This window comes from Rutidosis leptorrhynchoides, chromosome 7, assembly GCF_046630445.1.
Source record: "Rutidosis leptorrhynchoides isolate AG116_Rl617_1_P2 chromosome 7, CSIRO_AGI_Rlap_v1, whole genome shotgun sequence".
Lineage (NCBI taxonomy): Eukaryota > Viridiplantae > Streptophyta > Magnoliopsida > Asterales > Asteraceae > Rutidosis > Rutidosis leptorrhynchoides.
In genome coordinates this window covers 45087479-45110087 of record NC_092339.1, presented here as the reverse complement: position 1 = coordinate 45110087, position 22609 = coordinate 45087479, and the positions used below count along the sequence as shown (strand labels likewise).

Below are 22609 nucleotides of genomic sequence, written 5' to 3'. Positions count from 1 at the left end.
CTCCAGCTCACCCACTTTCACCTGCTCCTCTTCAAGTCTATTCTTCTAAGCATCCCTTTCCCCTTGCAGAACAACAGCAGCATCTTGAGCACTTTTTAGCTCAACTTCTTTAGCCTTTATTATTTTCTGCGCATCACTTAAGGTACGCTCAGCATCAGCAACTCTTTTACGAGCATTTGCACCTTCAGTTATGTCTTTACGGGCTATAGCAAGAATAGACTCTTGATGCTTCTGCAGTTGCAGCACAGAGTACAGATGATTGGTTAGCAGTACATGAGCTGCCATAGTTGATTCCCTGAGTTGATCAGAACGGAGAGCAGTGAATTGGGGTTTCAGCTCAGGGATAACACAACCCTGTACAAGAAAAAAAATTTATGAGTACTTTCAAGCAACTCACATCAATAAATTACAAACATATACATGCAGAAGATCTTATCATTCATACCTGAAGAAGAGTTGCAAATTCTTTATCCTTAGTGGCAGGGTTTGCAATGATGGCCTGTAATGCCCTCACATGAGCAGGAAGAGTTGGCTCTTGAACATTGGAGGATGTAATAGCTGGGTTAGTGATATTAGGAGGAGGAGAATGATAAGCAGAGTTGCCTTCCGGCCTATCTTCATGAAATTCAGACTCATCGAATGGAGTAAAGTTTGGGTCAGGCGTTTTCAGGCCCTTCTCTCCTTCACTTTCAAGATTCTCCTCCGTCCTACGTTCACCGCCCTCCGCGGCCTTCCCTTGGCTATCATCCGACTCTGCTAAAATCACTAACAAGAACAAATTAGCATTATGAACAAACATAACGGTTGTACGCAAAAACATGTGCATTTTCAAGAAAGCACAGAATGGACATACTTCTCCTGCGTTTCTGCTTTTTGTCCTCCTCTGTACTCTTCGCCCTTTTAGAGCCTATGCTCTTATTTCTTGTCTTTTGGGTTGGAGGAGGAGTGGGGTTAGTTTTACCCGTGATGTCAACTGACCCCGATGTTTGTTGATCGGCGGCAGTGGTATCATCCGCTATCCGCTCAGTGTCTGTATGTTCAGACCCGGATTCACTGTCTGAGCTGCTCACAGCAATTTCTTTCCCCTTTTTAGCAGTAGCAGCATCAGCAGTAGCTGTACTTTCAGCTGCAACTCTCTCCGCCTCTAGCTCTTCAGCAGTTTTGTCACGAGCAGTGACCTCTACATCATCATCAAGATCAGCGGATAAAAGAGCAGAGCGAACCTGCATCACGGAGTTGGCTGCAAAAATTATACATAAACATCAATACAAGTAAACATAACAAACAATAGACACAAATCTATATATATAATAGGATGATCATATCACATCCTACCCTGGTTTTTCTCACGAAGTACTGGTACAGAATTGCTTGGCCATTCTTGACTCACTTTGCACAGCACAAGAATTCCCTCATACCTTTCGTATGATCTGGGCGGAAGACGGAGCTCTTTCAAGCTATTTACTATCCACTGCTCTGAGGGAGAAATCTTAACGCCCTTTTCTATACCAGCATCAATAGCACCCCATTCCTGGACAACGGAGTACTCTTCCGGAATAACGGTCTCATCAACAAAGAAAAATGGACTTTTCCAGTCCTTCAAATTTGAAACTCTATTCGGAACAACAAAATGGTTATTTTTCTTACTATCAATAGTAAGCCAGCAATCACTAATTGTGCGAATTCTAAACAAATAGATAAAAACTTTAATGCGAGGCTTTATATTAATAGCATTGCAGTACATTTCAAAAAGGATGATTTTTTGAAGGCTGTGGGGATGCATTTGACTAAGACAGGCCTTATAATATCTAAGAAGGCGAAGAAGAAAGTTAGTAAAGGGAACACGGAGGTTGTCGTGGGTAATTTGTAAGGAGTATAAAGTAATTTTCCCCTCAGGAGGGTTTTCAGCAGTTTGTCTATTGGTGGGAAGAACAGGGTTGTATTGATTGAGATGGCGGAAGGCAATCTTTAAGCCATCTAAATATTCACTTGTCAATGATGAAGCCATCGTGCTAACTTCTGGGATGTCAGCGGTATTTGACGAAGAAGGCTTAGCGTGCTCTTGGCCAGTACTCCGTGTAGAAGCCATGATAATACAGTAAAAGATATCAACAAGAAGAAAATAGCAGTAAGATGAAGTGTACTGACCTTGGAAGACGGTAAACCTTAAAAAGTTGACGATTGAAGAAGGCGATGAAGATTTGGGGGAGAAATATGCTTTTTAGATCTTGGCAAAAGTAAAAAAGTGATGGTAACAGGGTTATGCCGGTTTTTATAGGATTTCATCGATGCAATTTTTATGGTCACGATTAAGACACGTGTAGGGGTGAGTTTAAACGAAGGGTACGAAATAACACTTTTTACAACTGGAGGCGCGTGGACAATCTCAGCCGTAAAAAATTAATCATAACAGCGTCAGTAAAACTCGTCTGCATTTAATGCCTAAAATGTTTTCTCCGATGCAAGTGGGCAATGAACAGGCTGGTTTGGCATGCGTTTTCAAAAGTTTAACGACTTAATCATTCTTCAAATGCTTAAGTCATTAAACTGGGGGGACTTAATGGTGTATCCTATCGTATACACACATAAAAGGCATAATGGTTGCATAAAAGTAGTATCAGGAAGGCTGGAAACAACAGTTTTGCGAAGTTTTCCGTCTAGCGTTCTCCGCTGTACAGGCTGCTCCGTCATGCGTAAGCCCTGAAGTCCGCCTAGCGCGTAAGCCCTGGCCGGAGAACGCCACCTTCAGCGTAAATTTCGGATCACAAGTAACAGAACGTATCATCATCTGACACGTGTCCCCAAGCAATCTGGTGGATCTGACACTATAAATAGACCCCTTGGGTCGTCATTTTACACAGTTCAGATATTCTGACAACTTTGAGAGCTGAGACTTCACTTCTCTTTCTCTCTCTACTTTCTCTCACTAGAAGTCGTCCGGCTAGCACTTTTACGCTCTACGGACGACAGATTGATTAAGCCACCCCACAAGTTTCTATACTTGTGAACCGGGTCTGCAGGGATTATTTCCCGAGGGTAAAAATCAATCGGCAACACTCCGCCCTCCTAAAGCTAGATTACTTTTAGTATCTTGTTGACATACTAAGCCTTACCTCATAAGGAAATAGGTGTTAACAGTTACAAACTCCGGATTCAGGTAAAAGCCTGAAATCCGAAGTTCCAAACTCCGGATTCAACTGAAATTCGAAGTTCCAAACTCCGGTTAGGGCTAGATGGGGCATCTTGTCAGCAAACAGGGCAGCTTTTCACGACAGACGGTTGAATCCGGAGTTCCAAAGTCCGGCTAGGGTTCTGGTCAGCTAACGGGGCAACTTTTTGATGAGAGAGGGTTGAATCCGGAGTTCCAAACTCCGGTTTTAAGTGAAATGGTGAAATCCGGCATTTGAAAGTTCGGAATTACCATGTTTACAAAATGTTTTCCAGGATTTCTATTTTTCAAACATTTTAAAGGTTTATTACCATTTCAAAAAAAAAAAAAAAAAAAATCCTCTAACATGCTAAACTTACATGTTAGGCTGTTAGCAATCATTCAGTCACCAATAGAACAAGAATAGTCAATTGATTTTCAGCAACACGTAACCCTCTCTATAATTTTATCACCGTTATTTGTAACTTTAATGAGTCTAGTTTGCCAATTATGAGCATTCTTAGACATTTTACTTTTTCGTGCTGGAAGAAAAGTTAACGGTGCCCTGTGAATATTGTAATCATTTACACACTCAAATGAAAATTAGATTGTTATACGTATGATATTAGTCTTGTATTATTCATTCAGAAATTACCCTTGGATTTCTGATTAATGAAGGTGGACTTTTAAAGGGTTTAGTAACATTTAAGTAGTTGAATTTCTACGGTGAGTACTGAGTAAAGTTTTATTTAAACTAATACTGTATCTATCCTACACGTCAACGAGTAGACCAATATATTTTGACATGTGCATTGTACATTGTAAATGTGCATATAAATTGTTATACATTGTGCATTAATGATGGAACATTGTGGTGCCTATATTATATATAAGTGTGCAGATTACCTTATTATCAGAGACATGAAATCAAGCTCAATAGAAAAGAAAATTAAACGATTTAATCTTCATTTTTTAACATTGAAATGATGATTAAATTGTTTATTGTGTGGACTTTAGCCCTTTAGGGGCTTCAGTGGAGTATCAGCAAACTAATACCCTTGCTTGCAGTACTAAGTTTATGCTTGAACTAAACCTTTTTTAATTCTGTTGTCTATTATATTATACATCTTGCTGATATTAGAATTCAGATAGGCGTTGGAAAACCGCCACTACTTGAAAGCCTTGAATATTTTATTTAAAATAAAAAAGATTTTTCTGGGAATGAGCTCGATTTACGTTTTTTTGAATTCTACACAACCTTTTTTGAGGCATACTTATACCCAAATTGGTGGAGTCTATATTCGGATGCATGTGAGACCTGAGATAAGAGATGACAACAACAAATGGGACATGGTCATGGATGGATGATGTGCTGCCCTTTGTTGTTATGTTGATGATAACTTGTTTGGATATGAGCGTGTTGACTATAGTCAAAGCAGCCATGAATGGCGGTATGGGCAGTATAATCTATATTGTTTACCATGATGCTCTTGGAACATTGATTCTTCTTCCATTTTTCATCATCCATATCTTCAGGTTTGCAAATTAATTGCATTGTTTCTTTTCATTTTCTTTGACCTGCATAAACTGATCGAAATAATCATAACGCTTTGTACTTTTACAGAAACGTTGCGCGACCTCCGCTCACTTTCCGCCTTCTTTTCAGATTCGCAATCCTTGGTCTTTTAGGGTAAACAATGCAAACACGTGGTTAAATTTCTTATGTTACAAAGTTTTTCCTTTTTTTTTTCTATAAAAAATTAAATTAAATTTAAATGCATGGTTTGTTTGTAGGACTTGCCTTTCTCAGGTTCTTTCATATGCAGGTATTTACTACAGCTCTCCAACTATGTCAAGTGCCATTTCCAACTTGAATCCAGCCTACACATTTTTGCTTGCAATCCTTTTCAGGTACACGTAAATATTCTTTACAAATTCGCTTCTTGTGTTTAAATTAATCTGAAGGTCTCAAATTGTTGTTTATATATGTGTGATTTAGAATGGAGAGTATAGACATAAGAAGCTCAAGCAGTCAAGCAAAATTATTGGGTACAATAATTGCAATATCGGGAGCAATGGTGTTCACATTGTATCAAGGCCCGGAAATTTATCATACAAATGTGTCTCCTGATTTAACCAATCGAGTTCCTTTATCACAACAACCGTTAAATAGGGTTTTTGGAGGTCTGCTTATTGCTATATCTGGAATATTTGCTTCAATGTGGAATGTTTCGCAAGTAAGAGTTCCCTTATTACATAGTATATACCATTCAACTAATATTTAGTTATATACTGTATTATATTAAGTTTCTTGATATATGTATCCAGACAGCGACAGTTCGAGAGTATCCGGATCAACAAGCCGTTGTCTTTTGGTACTGCTTATTTGGAACAATTCAATGTATAGCTCTATCCCCTTTTCTAGAACCAAATCCAAGTGCTTGGGTGGTGCAACCTGGAATTGAGATGCTTGCTATTGTATACGGGGTAAGTTGAATAAGTAATTTTACTTTTTGAAGTTGGATGTCGGATATTCATGATGGTAGATTGATTAAAACATGTATATTGTATTTGAAGGGGGTGTATTCAACTATAATTCGTACTATTGGTGTCACTTGGTGCTTGAAGAAGAAAGGTCCAGTTTTTGTGACCATGTTCACGCCTCTTTCGATAGTTATTGCAGTCATCATGGGTGTCACATTTCTTGGGGATTCACATCATTTAGGAAGGTAATTAATGGGCTGTTTACTTTTTTCCTTCCTGTATTAAGTATTTGCCTCTTAATAGGAAAGGGTATCTGATTCTATGTCTCTTAGAAACATACCATTTTTCAGATTCAGTGACAAATAAACAACAAGTTGTACAAAAAACAGATCATCAAGTGAAAAGCATATAGTAATCCTTTTTTTATTTCACAATTTTGAAATTTAAATCTTGAGACACATTATATACTAACCTAGTGGAGTATTCAAATGAATCCAACAATTTGCTTTAAATCGAAAGGACCAATGAGAGCGCGGCAATCACTTGTTCTCACATGTATTCAAAACTACTCCATCACATGTAATTGACTTCCCTAACCCTTAACCCTTAACCTTTAACACTTAACCCTAAACCCTATATCCAGGGTTTAGGGTTTAGGGTTTTGATTTAGGGTTTAAATTGAATTTTTAACACGAACGGTTTAGAGTTTAGAGTTTAGGGTTTAGGGACTAAACCCTAAACTCTAAATCGGGTTAAATTTAAAAAAAAAAAAAATTGAAATTTTTTTTTTGGAAAAAAAAATTCGATTTTTTTTTTTTTTGAAAATAAAAAATAAAAATAAAAAGATTGGTCCCTTTGATTTCAAGCAAATTGTTGGATTCACATGATTAAAACTAACCTAATCTATCCCATTTGAGCTTGGTGGTCATAATTAATTGAGAATATTCTGTTACTTCGTGGCTTGCTTTTATATTTCGGATTTGTATATGCATACAGCGCCATTGGAGCTATAATAGTTGCTGTTAGATTTTATATTGTGATGTGGGGGCACGCTAAAGAGAAGAACAAGTTACTGGTTGCAATGGATGAGGATTTGGATGTTGTAGACGAACTTGGATCACACGCTCCTCTCCTTTCATCTGTAAAACATAAATCTGAATGTTAATTTAATGTATATGAATTGGAGCAGCCATTAATGGTTATGGATTGCATAAAACTTACTTTGTGATCATGTTAAGTTTTATCAGAAGTTTATGTCTGAATTCAATTGCCGTGAATGTAGGTATGTTTTTGTTCAACGCAAATTTGATCATATTAAAGGGAGGAAACAATATTATTACTTTTGTGTTATTATTAATTATTAAGTATAAGAATAAGAATAAGAAAATTGAAGTGTAGCGTTTCTTTTTGTTTATTATGTTGAGATTCACGTTGACATATAATATTGCCTATAGATCGGCTTTTTCTTGGAAGTCCTAATTATTTATTTAAAGTATCAAAATTGTTTATTGGGAGCTGAGATACAAGTAATTGACTTAACTTAGAAATCAAGTTTGAGATAATGCCTATAAAGTTGAAAATTAATATTCTGTAGAACCGAACCAAAATGTTGTAGAACCGAACAAAAATTCAGGCGGCCGAACAAATTTGCTCTAATTCGAACGAATTTTCGTTCTACAATTTTGTAGAACCAAACAGAAAATGTAGAACATGTGATTTTCATGCATCTTAATTTTTGTTCGACTAACCACAAAATTGTTCGGCCGCGTCATTTTTTGTTCGAATTTGAGTTCTCAAGTTCTCACTCTTAGTGAATTCTCAGTGGATCCCTCCCCTATATATATATATATATATATATATATATATATATATATATATATATATATATATATATATATATATATATATATATATTATGCTTAGAATCTGACATTAGCTGGCTCAAAAATATATCATAACTTATCAAGAAAATTGGTGTCAAAAGGTGAATTGCATTATTAGACGCAGGTTGAACAAAATCAACCCATTATGATACATACTTTTATCAAGATGTTACAGGCGATATTCGAATGCATTTAAGGTTTGTGAACAGATTATTACTTATTTGCCGGCAATTGTGACTGAAAAAAAAAAGATATGAAGACAACAAGTAAGACGTGGTCATGAATCGATGATGTGATGCCGTTTGTAGTTATGTTGATGATAACATGCTTGGATATGAGCGTGTTGACTATAGTCAAAGCAGCCATGAATGGTGGTATGACCTGTTAGAATACAGCAACAACAACAAAGTCAAAATTACCTATTTTGGTAATTTTGACCATTGGGATCAGAAAGTGAACTTATCATTTCCCATTAGAGACAAGTCACAGGATCACACTAACAGCCAAGATAACGGGTCCAACAACAGCTTGGACTTCCATATTTGTAAAAGGGGGTTCCAAAATGTATTGGAGCCATCCCTTAAAGTAGAAGGAGCTGTTGATAGTTCTTAGTATATAACACTTACTGTATGAACTCATAAAAACCAATTCAATTTGTATCAAAAAAAAAATCCAATTCAATACAAAGATCAGTTTTTCAGTTTTATCATTCAAATTATAAGTTTATCATGGTATCAGAGATGATGGTGAAGATCTAGGATCAATTCACTCGTTCTAAGCTTTAATCATTTACCAAAAATAAGCTTCCATGTCAAAATTGACGGTAGCTTAAGATGTTCATACAGAAAAACAACTTAGTAAACCAAGCTTCCATGTCAAAGATTGACGGCAACTTGGCCAATAACCAAAATTAAATTCGATTCGTAAACGGTCAAACAAGTTACACGAGTTACCTGAGTGCTCTCTGTAAACCACAAACCTCTGTCACCAAACAAGAAACCATCATTGCAAACCACCCTCGACCACCAAACGAGTTACCTGAACTGATCTGTATATATTGTGGTACATCAGGACACACAATAGTTCAATGTTTTGAACTTGTTGGTTATCCAGAATGGTGGAGCAAACGGAAACATGGCAGAATGGCGGTAACAGCGACGGCCGGAGAAAGAAAGAGAGCTGAGGTGGTGATGACGGCCGGCGGCCACCGTAAGGTTACCGGCAACGGCGACCTCAAAATTTCTCACAATCCGAAAAAAGGTACCTCAAAATCTAAATTCTTGTATCAGTCGACCAATTGGGTGAAGGTTAAACCCTCAAACCCTAATTTCACCAACCCCGTTCATAAATCAATGAAAAAGAGAAATCACTTTAAGGGTTCAACCCTCAATCGTATGAGTCAGCTTGATGTTGCTCTCTACAATCGATTCAATTGTCTTGAAGAAACGATCGAAGAAGGGTCAAACCCTACTTCTGGATCGAAGTTATCTTATAGAAATAAAAGAGAGAGAGATAAGTCTGACACTATTGTGACTGAACCCACGTTGGGAGAAAATAGGAAAGGGTTTAATTATGTGACCAATGCTAAACTTGATCATGGGCAGTTTATTTATGTGCCCAATGCTAAACCTAACCATGGGCTTAATTTAAAAGGGAGGTGGGTTAAGCTAAATGAAAATGGGCTTAATCCAAGAATATCGACCCATAATGAAAAAATGGGTGGACTTGATGGGCTTAATATATCTCAGGGCTGAACCAAGGAATCTCATATGAATAGAAATAATAAAACAGCCCAACATTTTTCTGAAAATAAACGTAACCCATGTTTTACCGGAAAAGCCAATATAATTTCAAATAACGTTAAGAGTAACGAATGAATTTTTGATTGTGGTGCTACACACACCATGAGTTTCGAAAAATCTGATTTTTATGCTCAATCAAAACCACGGGTTAGTAAAATTCAAACGGCCAATGGAGGTGTTGTACAAGTAGAAGGAGGTGGGAAAATTGAAATAACTCCGACTATGAACTTATCTAATTGTTTATATATTCCAACCCTGTCCCATAAACTTTTATCCGTTAGTCACGTTACAAAAAAATTAAATTGTTCCGTTTTATTACACCCTACTTTCTGTATCCTTCAAGATATCAGAACTGGGGTGATTATTGGGCGTGGTACCGAACGGGGCGGGTTGTACTATGTGGACGAAGTTAACCAACAAGGTACCGTGATACTTGCTCACGGAACACCTACAAGGGAAGCATGGTTATGGCATAGGAGATTGGGTCATCCCTCTGCCGGATACTTACATGCTTTATTTCAGAGCATTTTTCCCTCAAATGTTAATTTAAATTGTGAAACTTGTATTTTGGCCAAAAGCCACCGGAGTACATTCAAACCTAGTAATACTAGAAAAGATGTACCTTTTGCTCTAATCCATTCTGATGTGTGGGGTCCTGCACCGGTTGTTGGGGGAAGAAATTTTTGGTATTTTGTCTTATTTATTGATGACCATTCACGCATGACCTGGATTTATTTTTTAACTCACAAATCAGAAGTGTTTGAGAAATTTTCCCATTTTTATAAAATGATACAAACTCAGTTTAACAAAAATATACAAAATTTAAGATCCGATAATGGGGGTGAATTTGTCAATACGTCAATGAAACAATTTTGTGAAGATAAAGGGATTATACACCAAACTTCTTGTGCTCATACTCCCGAACAAAATGGAGTAGCCGAACGAAAAAATCGACTACTCTTAGAAATGACAAGAGCATTATTAATTGAATCAAAAGTTCTGAAAAGTTTTTGGCCTGAAGCTCTTGCTTCCGCTACCTACCTTATTAACCGACTACCTACTAAAGTTTTGGGTACAAAAACTCCGAAAGATACTCTTTCTCAATTTCATACTCTTCCGAACTCATTTAGCATTGAACCTCGAATATTTGGGTGTTCGGTCTTTGTCCACATTCCAAAAAATGAACGCACCAAACTTGATCCATGTGCGGAAAAATGTGTCATGGTTGGCTATGGAGTAAACCAAAAAGGATATCGGTGTTATAGTCCCAAAAGACGTCATGTTTTTACTACAATGAATTGTGAATTTGTCGAAACCGAATATTTTTATGATACCCAACTCACGAGTGAGGGGGAGAAAGAGGATAATGACACTCTCAGTTGGAAAACCTGGACACCTAAACCTGGTAACATTGAAACACCAAATCCTGATCCCGAATCGCCAAATCTTGATCCGCCAAATCCTGATCCTGAATCGCCTAACATTGATCCCGAAACACCAAATCCTGAATCGCCTAACATTAAAAATAAACCTATTTAAAGAATTTGAAATGAAAGATTTGGGCAGACTCAAATACTTCTTGGGGATTGAAGTATTACGATCCCAACAGGGAATATTTATCTGTCAAAAGAAATATATTCTTGATCTTCTTGCAGAAACAGGGATGATTGATTGTAAACCAGCTGAAACTCCAATGATTCCAAATCAAAAGCTATTTATGGAAGATGATGCTGAATTAACTGATAAAGGGCAATACCAAAGGATAGTGGGAAAACTCATTTATCTCGCTCATACTCGACCAGATATAGCACATGCAGTTGGAGTTGTAAGCCAATTTATGCATCAACCACAGGTTCATCATTTGGAAGCCGCAATGAGGATCATCCGATATTTAAAGAAGACACCAGGTCATGGAGTTGTATTCAAAAAGAATAGGCACCTTGAAACACAAATTTATACTGACGCAAGTTGGGCTGGAGAAAAAGGAGATAGACGGTCAACTTTGGATTTTTTCACAATAGTTGGAGGAAACTTAGTTGCGTGGAGAAGTAAGAAACAAAAAGTTGTGTCCCTATCAAGTGCTGAATCAGAATTTAGAGGAATCGCAAAGGGAGTAGTGGAAGCTTTATGGATTCGAAAACTCCTGACAGAAATAGGATTCCCTCCAAAAGAAGCTATTCAAATCTTATGCGACAATGAGGCAGCCATTGCCTTTTCAGAGAACCCTGTTCAACATGACCGAACCAAACATGTTGAAATCGATCGACACTTTATCAGAGAAAAGCTTGATGCTGAAATCATATCTCTTCCTTCAATTAGATCCGAAGATCAGCTAGCCGACATCCTTACCAAATCTGTCAATAGAAGACTCTTCAGCGAAGTTCTCGGCAAGTTGAACATTGGAAACCCCACTATTCAACTTGAGGGGGAGTGTTAGAATACAGCAACAACAACAAAGTCAAAATTACCTATTTTGGTAATTTTGACCATTGGGATCAGAAAATGAACTTCATCATTTCCCATTAGAGACAAGTCACAAGATCACACTAACAGCCAAGATAACGGGTCCAACAACAGCTTGGACTTCCATATTTGTAAAAGGGGGTTCCAAAATGTATTGGAGCCATCCCTTAAAGTAGAAGGAGCTGTTGATAGTTCTTAGTATATAACACTTACCGTATGAACTCATAAAAACCAATTCAATTTGTATCAAAAAAAAAAAAAATCCAATTCAATACAAAGATCAGTTTTTCAGTTTTATCATTCAAATTATAAGTTTATCATGACCAGTATAGTTTATATTGTTTACCATGATGCTCTTGGAACATTGATTCTTCTTCCATTTCTCATTCTACACATCTACAGGTAATAATTTAATCCATAATTCATTTTAGCTACAAGTAACTTCAGTTTAACATTTATTAAAACTGAAACTGCATATTATCAGCCAAGTTGATTGAATATCATTGGTCTGATTGGGCACATTGAGATGATCCTGTCACTTATTTGTTTTAATAATTATAATTGAGTTTATGGTATATATGTAAATTAAACTATAAATAATATCTACACCTGCAGATTTTTGTTTTTTTAAATGGTAAACTCACACACTCAACACGTTGAACTGATGACCTTATGGTCAGGTCATAGGGGCACCTTAATACTGCAATGACCCTTTGGTTACACATATTGAATAATAGAGGGTCGAGGACAACCCAACCAAACAGGTCAAATTTCTTCAGTTTAACCCATATACGTGTCGCTCTTTGTTACGCTACAAAGAAAATGCTAATCATAATACTTTTCACTTGCACAGAAATGTTGTGCCTCAGCTCACTTCGCGTCTTCTTTTCAGATTCTTCATCCTTGGACTTTTAGGGTAAGCAATGCAGCCCATTGTGAAATTTCAAGTGTTACAAAGTTCTTAATACTAAATACTAGTAACTAACTTTACATTATGGTTTGCATCTAGGATTTTTCTTTATCAAGTACTTGCTTATCAAGGAATTTACTACAGTTCTCCAATAATGGCAAGTGCCATCTCAAACTTGATGCCTGCCAACACATTCTTGATTGCACTAATTTTCAGGTAATTAATATAACCACATTTCTAAATAGTCACATAAGCATATCTTAAGGTGGCCATTGAAAGGGTCGGAAATAGTCATGGATAGTTAAATAGACTCTATACATCTGAGTAAAAATACCCATATTTCCTAGGTAGCCTGAACAGGAAAAACTTCATCTATCTACCCGTTTAAATGTATTTTTAGTATGGAGAAAATAGATATAAGAAGTTCGAGCAGTCTAGCCAAATTATTGGGTACCATAGTAGCAATCTCAGGAGCAATGGTGTTCACATTCTATCAAGGTCCAGAAATTTTTAAAACCATACAGTCTAATCCCGATTCGCCCAATCGTCTTGTTTTGTCACAATCGTCGGACTGGGTATTTGGAGGTCTGATTCTTGTTATTGGCGGAATCGTTGGTGCCTTATGGAACGTTTTACAAGTAAGAATATATCTTTTTCCGATTATATAATTCTTTGCCTGCATTAGATTATAGATAATTCAGTAAAATCTTGATTCATACTTATAGACAGCAACAGCTAGAGAGTACCCAGATCAACGAACAATGGTCTTTTTGTTCTGCCTTTTTGGAACGATTCAATGTATAGTTATATCTCCTTTTCTAGAACGAGATCCAAGCGCTTGGGTGCTGCAACCCGGAATTGGGATGATTGCTGTTGTTTTTGGGGTGAGTCAAGTCAAGTCAACTAAACTAAACTATTTTTCTTTTTAAGTTTAGAGTTAATAGTTTGACATTTTTTTCTTTTCGAAGGCGGTGTTTTCTGTTGCGTTTCGTAGTACTGCTATAACTTGGTGCTTGCCGAAAAAAGGTCCTGTTTTTGTGGCAATGTTCTCTCCGCTATCGATAGTTATCGCAGTTATCATGGGTGTCACATTTCTTGGTGATTCACTTCATTTAGGAAGGTATATTGTTAATTGTTAATTGTTAATATTTTTTTATAACAAAACCATAACAAATTGATTGATTCACAATTTTTTTTAATCTATTTTGAATTTGTATATGCAGTGCCATTGGAGCCACAATAGTTGCTGCGGGATTTTACACAGTTATGTGGGGCCAGGCGAAACCGCGAAAGAGAAGAACAAGTTACTGGTGGTGGTGGTGGTGGTGGAGGAGGATTCGGACGTTGTACATGAATCATCATCGTCTGACCAAACAGTGCCTCTTCTTTCATCCGTAAATGAATCAACAATGTTAATCTAAACTAACGATTTCGCTAACAACAAATGTGTATTAGATGTTATTATGATTGTACATTGACCGTATATCATATTTTTCTCAATTTGAGTTGTCTGCAACTTAATTTGATATCGGAAAGTAAAAGAAAATTATGCTAGGTCGTAACAAGTAGTATCATACCTATAGTTGGATCGGATCATGCAACATTGTACATAAATTTTCACTTATGTGATGTGCCGAGTATGTGACCGTACCGAATATAGAAGGATCAGATGAATCAATGAATCTGAATTTAAGGGGAGATATGTTGGATTCAAACTCATTTACACAATTAAAAGTACTTAGAAAGGAAAGAAAATTATGTATGCATACAATTTGATATGCTAAGTCAATTATTAATTTTTTTTTTTAAATTAAAAAATAAAAAAAAATAGTACAAAGATTGTGCGGACTTAAACCCACACGTATCCGCACAAAGAGTATGCGAATTCAATGGCACACAAACCCAAAGATCATTTTGTGTGGATTCAGTTTTTTTTTTTTTTTGTTGGTTCTAACTCATTATGTTTTATGCTTGTTAATTTATTACAAAGAAAAATTTGAATCTGAACATGTGTGAGTGCATGAATGTTTTAACTCAGATAACGGTATCTAAACCTCAGGTACTTGGTAATGTTAAAACACATAGGTCACATTGAGTCGACACAACTTTTCTTTGGATGAATATGGATTTAAGTTCGCACATACTATGTGTGGACTCCATACAAGGGGTCGTGATTGGAAAAACTAGGGTATCCAAACAATTTGAGTTCAAACGTGTGCGAATCCTGATGTGTTCGGACTTAGGTAACAGGCCGTAATCTAACATATTCAGTAACGTTTCGAAAAAAAGTCAGGAGGAGTCAGGAGTCCGCACAAATTTTGTGTGTGAAGTGTGTTTTTCGTATTTTTTTAAAAAGTGTATTTCTATTAAAACTTTTATTTAAAAACTATATTCACGTCATTTTCCCGTAGAAACTTGTATCCTAACAAACTTATATAACCATATTCCTTATACTAAACGAACACGTGTGTAAAACATAACCATATAAAAGTAACTAAAATGTGAACAACCACTAACTTATAAAAGTAACAACTTACAAGCAAAAGGTTTATGAAAAGTTAGTTATCATGGTTTTGTTATTTATTATATTCCGGTCAATGTACATAGATTACAAAATTACATTGTACCACTAAATTTTGTTCTTTTTATAACGTTTTTATTAGTCAAAAGTGTAAGTTTTGAAACATATAAATATAAACACATAAATTAAGAGTGGAAAATTACGTGATATTGTGGTTTGTTTTAACTTTATTATCAATAAAATATTTATTTATATTTTTCTTAATATACTACTTATGAGTGATGGCATGTAGGTATGTCATATCATTAGTACATAGAACAATTTTCATGTCATATGAAATTGATAACGAGTCTTTTCTTTCTATCATGGTTAGTTGTTGTATACTCCGTATTTTATCACTTTTTTAACTAGAAGTCCTCTTAACAATTAACACATGTTGTCGGTCGACTTTATACCTAGGTTCGATTGAGTCTAGTTTTTGTGTGTGTGTGTGTGTGTGTGTGTGTGTGTGTCATTTATGCTTTGTACACGTGTACGTGGTAGCATCCCTCTTTCAAATCTCCAACTATTTTCTAATTTTTGAAAAAGTATACTAGTAGTATTATATTCGTAGTTTATATATATGAGTGGTATTCTTTTCTCAATTCTGTACCTATTATCCAAATAAAAAAACATATTTTATATATATATATATATATATATATATATATATATATATATATATATATATATATATATATATATATATATATATATATTAGTTTTTGTATAAATGGATGATAAAATTTTCATTTAAATAAAGTTTGAGATCTAGATAGTATAATTTTATAGGTCTAGATGGTATAATTTTATAAAGGAAAATAAATTGGTATATAAGATCATTACATGTAATAAATTAAATTATATCAATTTATGTTTATATTCAGTTAATATTTAATTTTGTCCATATGAATTTTGAATTTTTGTATACTAATATGAAATTTGAAAATGTTGAATTATCTATAAAATATTTACTCGTAAATTTTATTTGAAAGTAAAATACAGCAATACAGTGTGAGGACCCGAAAATTTCCGACCAAATTTAAACTTAATCTTTGTATGATTTCAACAAGATAAGAAAAGTCTGTTAGGTTGAGTCTCAAAATTTTGAACTGTTTACATATATGCAATTACCCTTCGACCGCTTCCAACGATTCACGAACAATTAATTGTAATGAATGTGTGTGTGTGTGTGTGTGTGTGTGTATATATATATATATATATGTAATAACTGGAAATATTGATATACCATTTAATCGTTAGAACTAAAAATATAAAAATTAAATACGATATAATTAAATTGTTATGAAAATGAATCTATATGTATATTTAATGTATAAAATTATTGTAATACTCGCTTAATGTTTCGATTAATATTGAGCAAGTTAAGTTCGAACTTATGTAATTTTAAAATAAACGGTGATACGAAAATGAGTTATATAAATTTTAGGTTTATTAAAAATGTATTTAGGAACTATTTGTAAAGTTTTAACACTTTTTATATTTTACCCAGAAATAAGAGGGACAGTTGATGTAATTTTTATTTAACAAATTTAGGATCGAATTTTATACCATAATGACCAAAATAAATAAATATAGTAAATTTAAAAATATGGGATTTTTTTTCTGAAGACCCATATCCGCCACTGATTTACAACGGAGTACGATTTAATAAATCCGTAGAAAACTGTCGGCAGAAAATAGTGGCATGTAAATGTTCTCACACGTTTTAATTTCCTTCTAGTTATTTAATATAATATATTTATTCCTTTCTTTTCAATATATGTATTACTCAATTGTTCCTTTCTATTACTCGACACCTACATGCATGAATCACACCACTTTTATATACACATTCACATTACCAATCTATCATTCATAAACTTTTCTATTACTAATCGATTCTTTCTATTTTCTATACTAACGAGAACCACAGCCACGAACCACCATCATCCATATAGTTTTCTGCTTCTATTTGATCTCCACCTTAACCATCATCGACACCCACCATCAAGAAATGATCATAACCATGAAGTGTATTCATACTACCACCTTCATCTTCATACTAGTTCTTGTCTACCCTTTTCTTCTTCAACCATCGACAACTACCATCACTTTTTGTTTCACTTGTTAACCGAGAACCACCATTTCAAACACCCACCGGCTATTGCTCGTTTCCTGTTTTTATAGTTCAAACAACACACAAACACCACCTCCCAACACCATCTACCACCAAAAATGTTTCCTGCTCGATCAACACGAACACCATCATCATGACTTAAGGCGGTTTTCCCTTCCCGTGGACGAATCAAATGACAAAACCTTCCACCTCCATGATCACCAATCACGACCACAACCATCACCTTCATGAGAACGAACTGCACTCTTTTTCTGTTTTCCATTGGAATGACATGCGTACTGTTTCTGTCTCTAGTTCAACCAACACACAACCCATTTAACCACACAAACCACCATGATCATCGTTACTTTGCCGTTGTACCAAATAATCACCTTGGCACCACCTCTACACCAATTAAACCTTTAAACACCACCACCATAATCGTTAACTTACTGCTGCTGTTTTAATTTCCGTTTCTAACCGAAACCATCACGTCGCCTACCACTTTCCATCACCACCACTTCACGACCACGATCATCATAGAACAAACCCAGCTGCATACTACTGTTTCCTGTTTCTTCTTATTTCGAACACCAACGAACCACCACATAAACCGAACCAATTATTTTTTGTTTTCTGTTGAGCGAAACCACAAGAAGATTGATGAAGCATGCGGTATTTTTTTCTCTTTTCATCAAATCAACTACACCAAAGGGATTAAATAAATAAGGTTGATATTTGCACTCTTTTTCTTTTCCCTTGTGGCCGACACCACCATCTGCATACTTTATTTATTATTGGTTTCTTTTTTTTTTTTTTAAAACAGATAAAGGAGTACTCTAATGGTATTCATAACCGACAATTATAAGTAATGAATCCCACTCAGGAATTTGATAAAATATTACGGTGTATTAGTTTCTTTTCCTTTGGGCCGTGATTTAATTTGTTGGGCTTATACTTCGGACTTTCCAATTGGGCCGAGACCCATTGTTACCTGCTGCTAAACGATTGAATGTTGATGATGGTTTGTTAATGAGTGTTGGTGATGATAAACAGTTAATAATAATGATAATGATGAGGATTATAATGATAATTAGGGTTAGTTTATAATATTGTGTTTAAAAGAAGATGATAATGATTATGATCATGTTGTGATCATGATAAAAGATGATGATGGTAAATATTTACATCGATGATGAAGAAATATGGCGACTACAACTTGCCTTTCTATTTTTTTTTTTTACAAAATCGCTGGATCATTTAAGCTGTATAGGGATTGGGCTGTTTGTGAGGATCCAAGTAAACATTTAAATAGGTTTCATTTGTGTTGGGCCGAGATGAAAATTAATGGGTTAAATAAATTAAAGTCCGGTATTAATTCATAAAAATAGAGATGGATGAATGGTTAGTGGAATTATCGGGTTAGCGTGACGTCGCGGGTTCAAACCCGGATTTGGGCATTTTTTTAGGAATACTTCTTTGAGATAGTTTACTTATTACTCATTATTATTATCATTATTATTATTATTATTATTATTATTATTATCATTATTATTATTATTATTATTATTATTATTATTATTATTATTATTATTTTAATTATTAGTATTATTATTAGTAAAAGTACTATTATTATTATTATTAATGTCATTAACATTATTATTATCACAAATATTAGTAATATTATTAACATATAATATTTTATTTATTTTTTAGTAGTATTATCATTATTATTAATATTAAAAGCATTTTCATTTTTATTAACATTATTATTATTATTAGAATCAACATGAATTTTATCATAATTATTATTATTTTTATATAACAAATTATTGATTTATAATATAATATGATCAATCTATAAATATATTAATATAACTATATATATAAATATTAATATACAAAATAAATATATATATATATATATATATATATATATATATATATATATATATATATAACCTTTAAAATAACAAATATATTACTAAATTAAATAAATAATATATATAAACTGGTTTGATTATTATTACATGTTAATTATATGTTTTAATATATATAACCGATATAGGTTCGTGAATCCGAGACCAACCCTGCATTGTTCAATATCGTCATATGTATTTTTACTACAAAATACAGTATAGTGAGTTTCATTTGCTTGCTTTTTAAATGCTTTTGAAATATATATTTTTGGGACTGAGAATAAATGCGTTACTTTTATAACTGTTTTATGAAATAGACACAAGTAATCGAAACTACATTCTATGGTTGAATTATCGAAATCGAATGTACCCTTTTTATCATGTCCGAAGTTATCCTGGAATGATGGCGAATTTATCATGTCTGAAGTTGTCCCGGAATGATGGCGAATTTATCATGTCTGAAGTCATCCCGGAATGATGGCGAATTTATCATGTCCGAAGTTGTCTCGGAATGATGGCAAATTTATCATGTCCGAAGTTGTCTCGGAATGATGGCGAATTTATCATGTCCGAAGTTGTCCCGGAATGATGGAAATATTCTATATGCATCTTGTTCAGGTCGATTACCAGGTGTTCAATCCATATGAATGATTTTTATCTCTATGTATGGGATGTTTATTTATGAGAAACGGAAATGAAAATCTTGTGGTCTATTAAAATGATGGAAATGAATGTTTATGATAAACTAATGAACTCACCAACCTTTTGGTTGACACTTTAAAGCATGTTTATTCTCAGGTATGAAATAAATCTTTCGCTGTGCATTTGCTCATTTTAGAGATATTACTTGGAGTCATTCATGACATATTTCAAAAGACATTGCTTTCGAGTTGTTGAGTTCATCAAGATTATTATTAAGTCAATTATAGATAGGATATATTCTGAAATGGTATGCATGCCTGTCAACTTTTGATGTGATGAAAGTTTGTCTTTTAAAAACGAATGCAATGTTTGTAAAATGTATCATATAGAGGTCAAGTACCTCGCGATGTAACCAAATGTAATGTATTCGTCCAGATGGATTAGGACGGATCCCTACAGCTGGTATCAGAGCGGTGATCTTAGCGAACCAGGTCTTGCATTAGTGTGTTTAACTGATAGTTGTTTAGATGCATTAGTGGGTCTGGACTTTGACCGTGTCTGCATGTCAAAAGTTTTGCTTATCATTTCTAGTCGAAATCATCTGCTTATCATCCTTAGGAAATTACATGCTTATCGTTCTTAGTCTAGACACATCTTACTGCATTGATTGCATGAATAGTGTATAGACAAAAATTAATATCTTAGCGTATCTGCTAATTCATATCTTAGCGTATCTGTTACTGTAAACTTTGCCTGGCATATTCCGTAAATTCCTCCATAATCTACGGGATCTTCTGTACTATATACAGGTATCCTATGTAATTAGAATATCATCCAATATCTGAAAATCATTTCATATTGAAAACCCCTTTATCTAACCGTACAAGACAGAACTCGCAACTAGTTCAAACTCCTCGAATTCCGACAGCTATTCCAATATGGATTTCCACTCGAGCTCCGAAAGCAGTGTGACCGGAATGGATTAACCAATCAGCCATCATCAATTCTGGATAAATTGGGGATGGGTTCGTAGCCTACTTAATCAATGGAGATGAGAAGAAGGTGATCCCTTCCATCCACCACATTCCCCTCTTGGCGAAGAACCTGAAGCACTTACCGTCGAACCTGTCCGAAACACCATTTTCTCTCTCATTTCCAGAGTATCTCATCACGACTATATACTATCTCGAATTCTAGATCTTATTCATCCGCTCGTTTCGACCGACAATCATCCTGAAATAATAGAAGAAGTCAACGAACTTCGCGCTCGAGTAGTGGCTTTGGAAAATATGGTGCAAAGGTTACAAGCACTAGCAGCATCACCAGCATCAACAGTACCATCATCAGCAACATCAACAGTACCATTACCATCCATAACAACCACATCCGCACCGCAAACCTCAACTTTATAATATGTACCTCGAGCATAATCATCGTTCTATAAATCGTTCCACATCATTTATCTTCGTTCTACGAATCGTTCTACGTCAATTATTTTCGTTCTTCATGGCAATTATGTAATCTCTAATGTTTTAGAGATTATGTATTCTAGTTCTAACGGTAAATCAAATGAGTTTAATATTATATTGACTCATTAAATCCATGATTACATCTGAAGAAAATATATATATACATGTATTTTCATAAAGATTGTAATTAAAAATTCTTTCGTACAAACTGGTAATGGTGAAAATATTTTAACGGGAAGGTAATACCCGAGGAATATTTAAATTTCACATTAATAAGTTGCACTGTACATTCTTCGAATCTGATTCAACAGTCATTTACTATCCTACTTGCATCCACAGATATACGTATCCGTTCACCGCAGAATAACCATTTTCATATTTGGATTTTGACATATCAGAATTCAACAAGTGGCATAATGAAGAAAACATTGGACAAAATAAAATTTGTTAGAAACAAACAAATTAACTATGAGAAATTCTGTTAAGAATCCACGCTAACAAAATCCTAGCTAACTGTTCCTAGCTAACTGTTAATTCGTTATTACATTTAATTATAGCAATTTATTTATCGCAATTTTAATTCTCGCAATTTTATTTATCATCATTTAATTCCTGTTAATTATTTTACGCACTTTAAATATCGGGACACGTATATAAGGTTTTGACATATCATATCGACGTCATCTATATATATTATTTGGAATAACCATAGACACTCTATATGCGGTAATGATCGAGTTAGCTATACAAGGTTGAGGTTGATTCTAAAATAATATATATACTTTGAGTTGTGATCGAGTCTGAGATATGTATACAATGGGTCACGATACGTATTAATTAATTCGAATATTATATATTAAACTATGTATGAATTATTGAATTACTAACTGTGGACTACCAACATTGGACAATTAAAATGAATTAAAATATTAATTATAACATACGAAACTAAACAATTCTTCAAGTTTTCCACTTGATTTCATCTTAAACCTCATTTGTATCTTGACGATTACAATCTGCGTTCAAACCTTTCATGATTCTTGAAAACACCTCAATCGAGAGGATGAACCAACCGCACTTCATCTACGGAAGAAAAGATTGATGCATATAGTTATGCACCTGAAAACACTCGGAACCTAAGTAAACGTTTAACACGTATCTGTGCTAGCCCTTTGGCATTGTTATTACCGAAAATAACATTTCAATTCTT

General features: G+C 34.5%; 2 protein-coding genes across 2 annotated transcripts; both read left to right on the top strand.

Annotated features, from left to right (window-relative positions):
• Nucleotides 1-4478: 4478 nt before the first annotated feature.
• Nucleotides 4479-6797, top strand: LOC139859158 (WAT1-related protein At5g40240-like). Its single transcript, XM_071847958.1, has 7 exons — nt 4479-4684; nt 4773-4838; nt 4943-5059; nt 5148-5385; nt 5477-5635; nt 5726-5877; nt 6629-6797. The coding sequence occupies exons 1-7, from the start codon at nt 4479-4481 to the stop codon at nt 6795-6797; spliced, it is 1107 nt and encodes a 368-aa protein (XP_071704059.1).
• A 1001-nt stretch (nt 6798-7798) lies between these two features.
• Nucleotides 7799-14088, top strand: LOC139859157 (WAT1-related protein At5g40240-like; the record flags this gene model as incomplete). Its single annotated transcript, XM_071847957.1, has 8 exons — nt 7799-7895; nt 12089-12182; nt 12634-12696; nt 12790-12906; nt 13091-13328; nt 13416-13574; nt 13659-13810; nt 13914-14088. Coding segments are annotated over 8 exons (1095 nt in total), but the record flags the coding sequence as incomplete, so codon positions are not given.
• Nucleotides 14089-22609: the final 8521 nt, after the last annotated feature.

What these genes read in the sequence shown, in the direction of transcription:
- LOC139859158 (XM_071847958.1), top strand. Translation starts at nt 4,479, where the DNA reads ATGACAACAACAAATGGGACATGGTCATGGATGGATGATGTGCTGCCC. An exon ending in CAATGTGGAATGTTTCGCAA is followed by an intron (nt 5,386 to 5,476) that starts GTAAGAGTTCCC and finishes ATATGTATCCAG; the next exon opens with ACAGCGACAGTTCGAGAGTA. An exon ending in GATTCACATCATTTAGGAAG is followed by an intron (nt 5,878 to 6,628) that starts GTAATTAATGGG and finishes ATATGCATACAG; the next exon opens with CGCCATTGGAGCTATAATAG.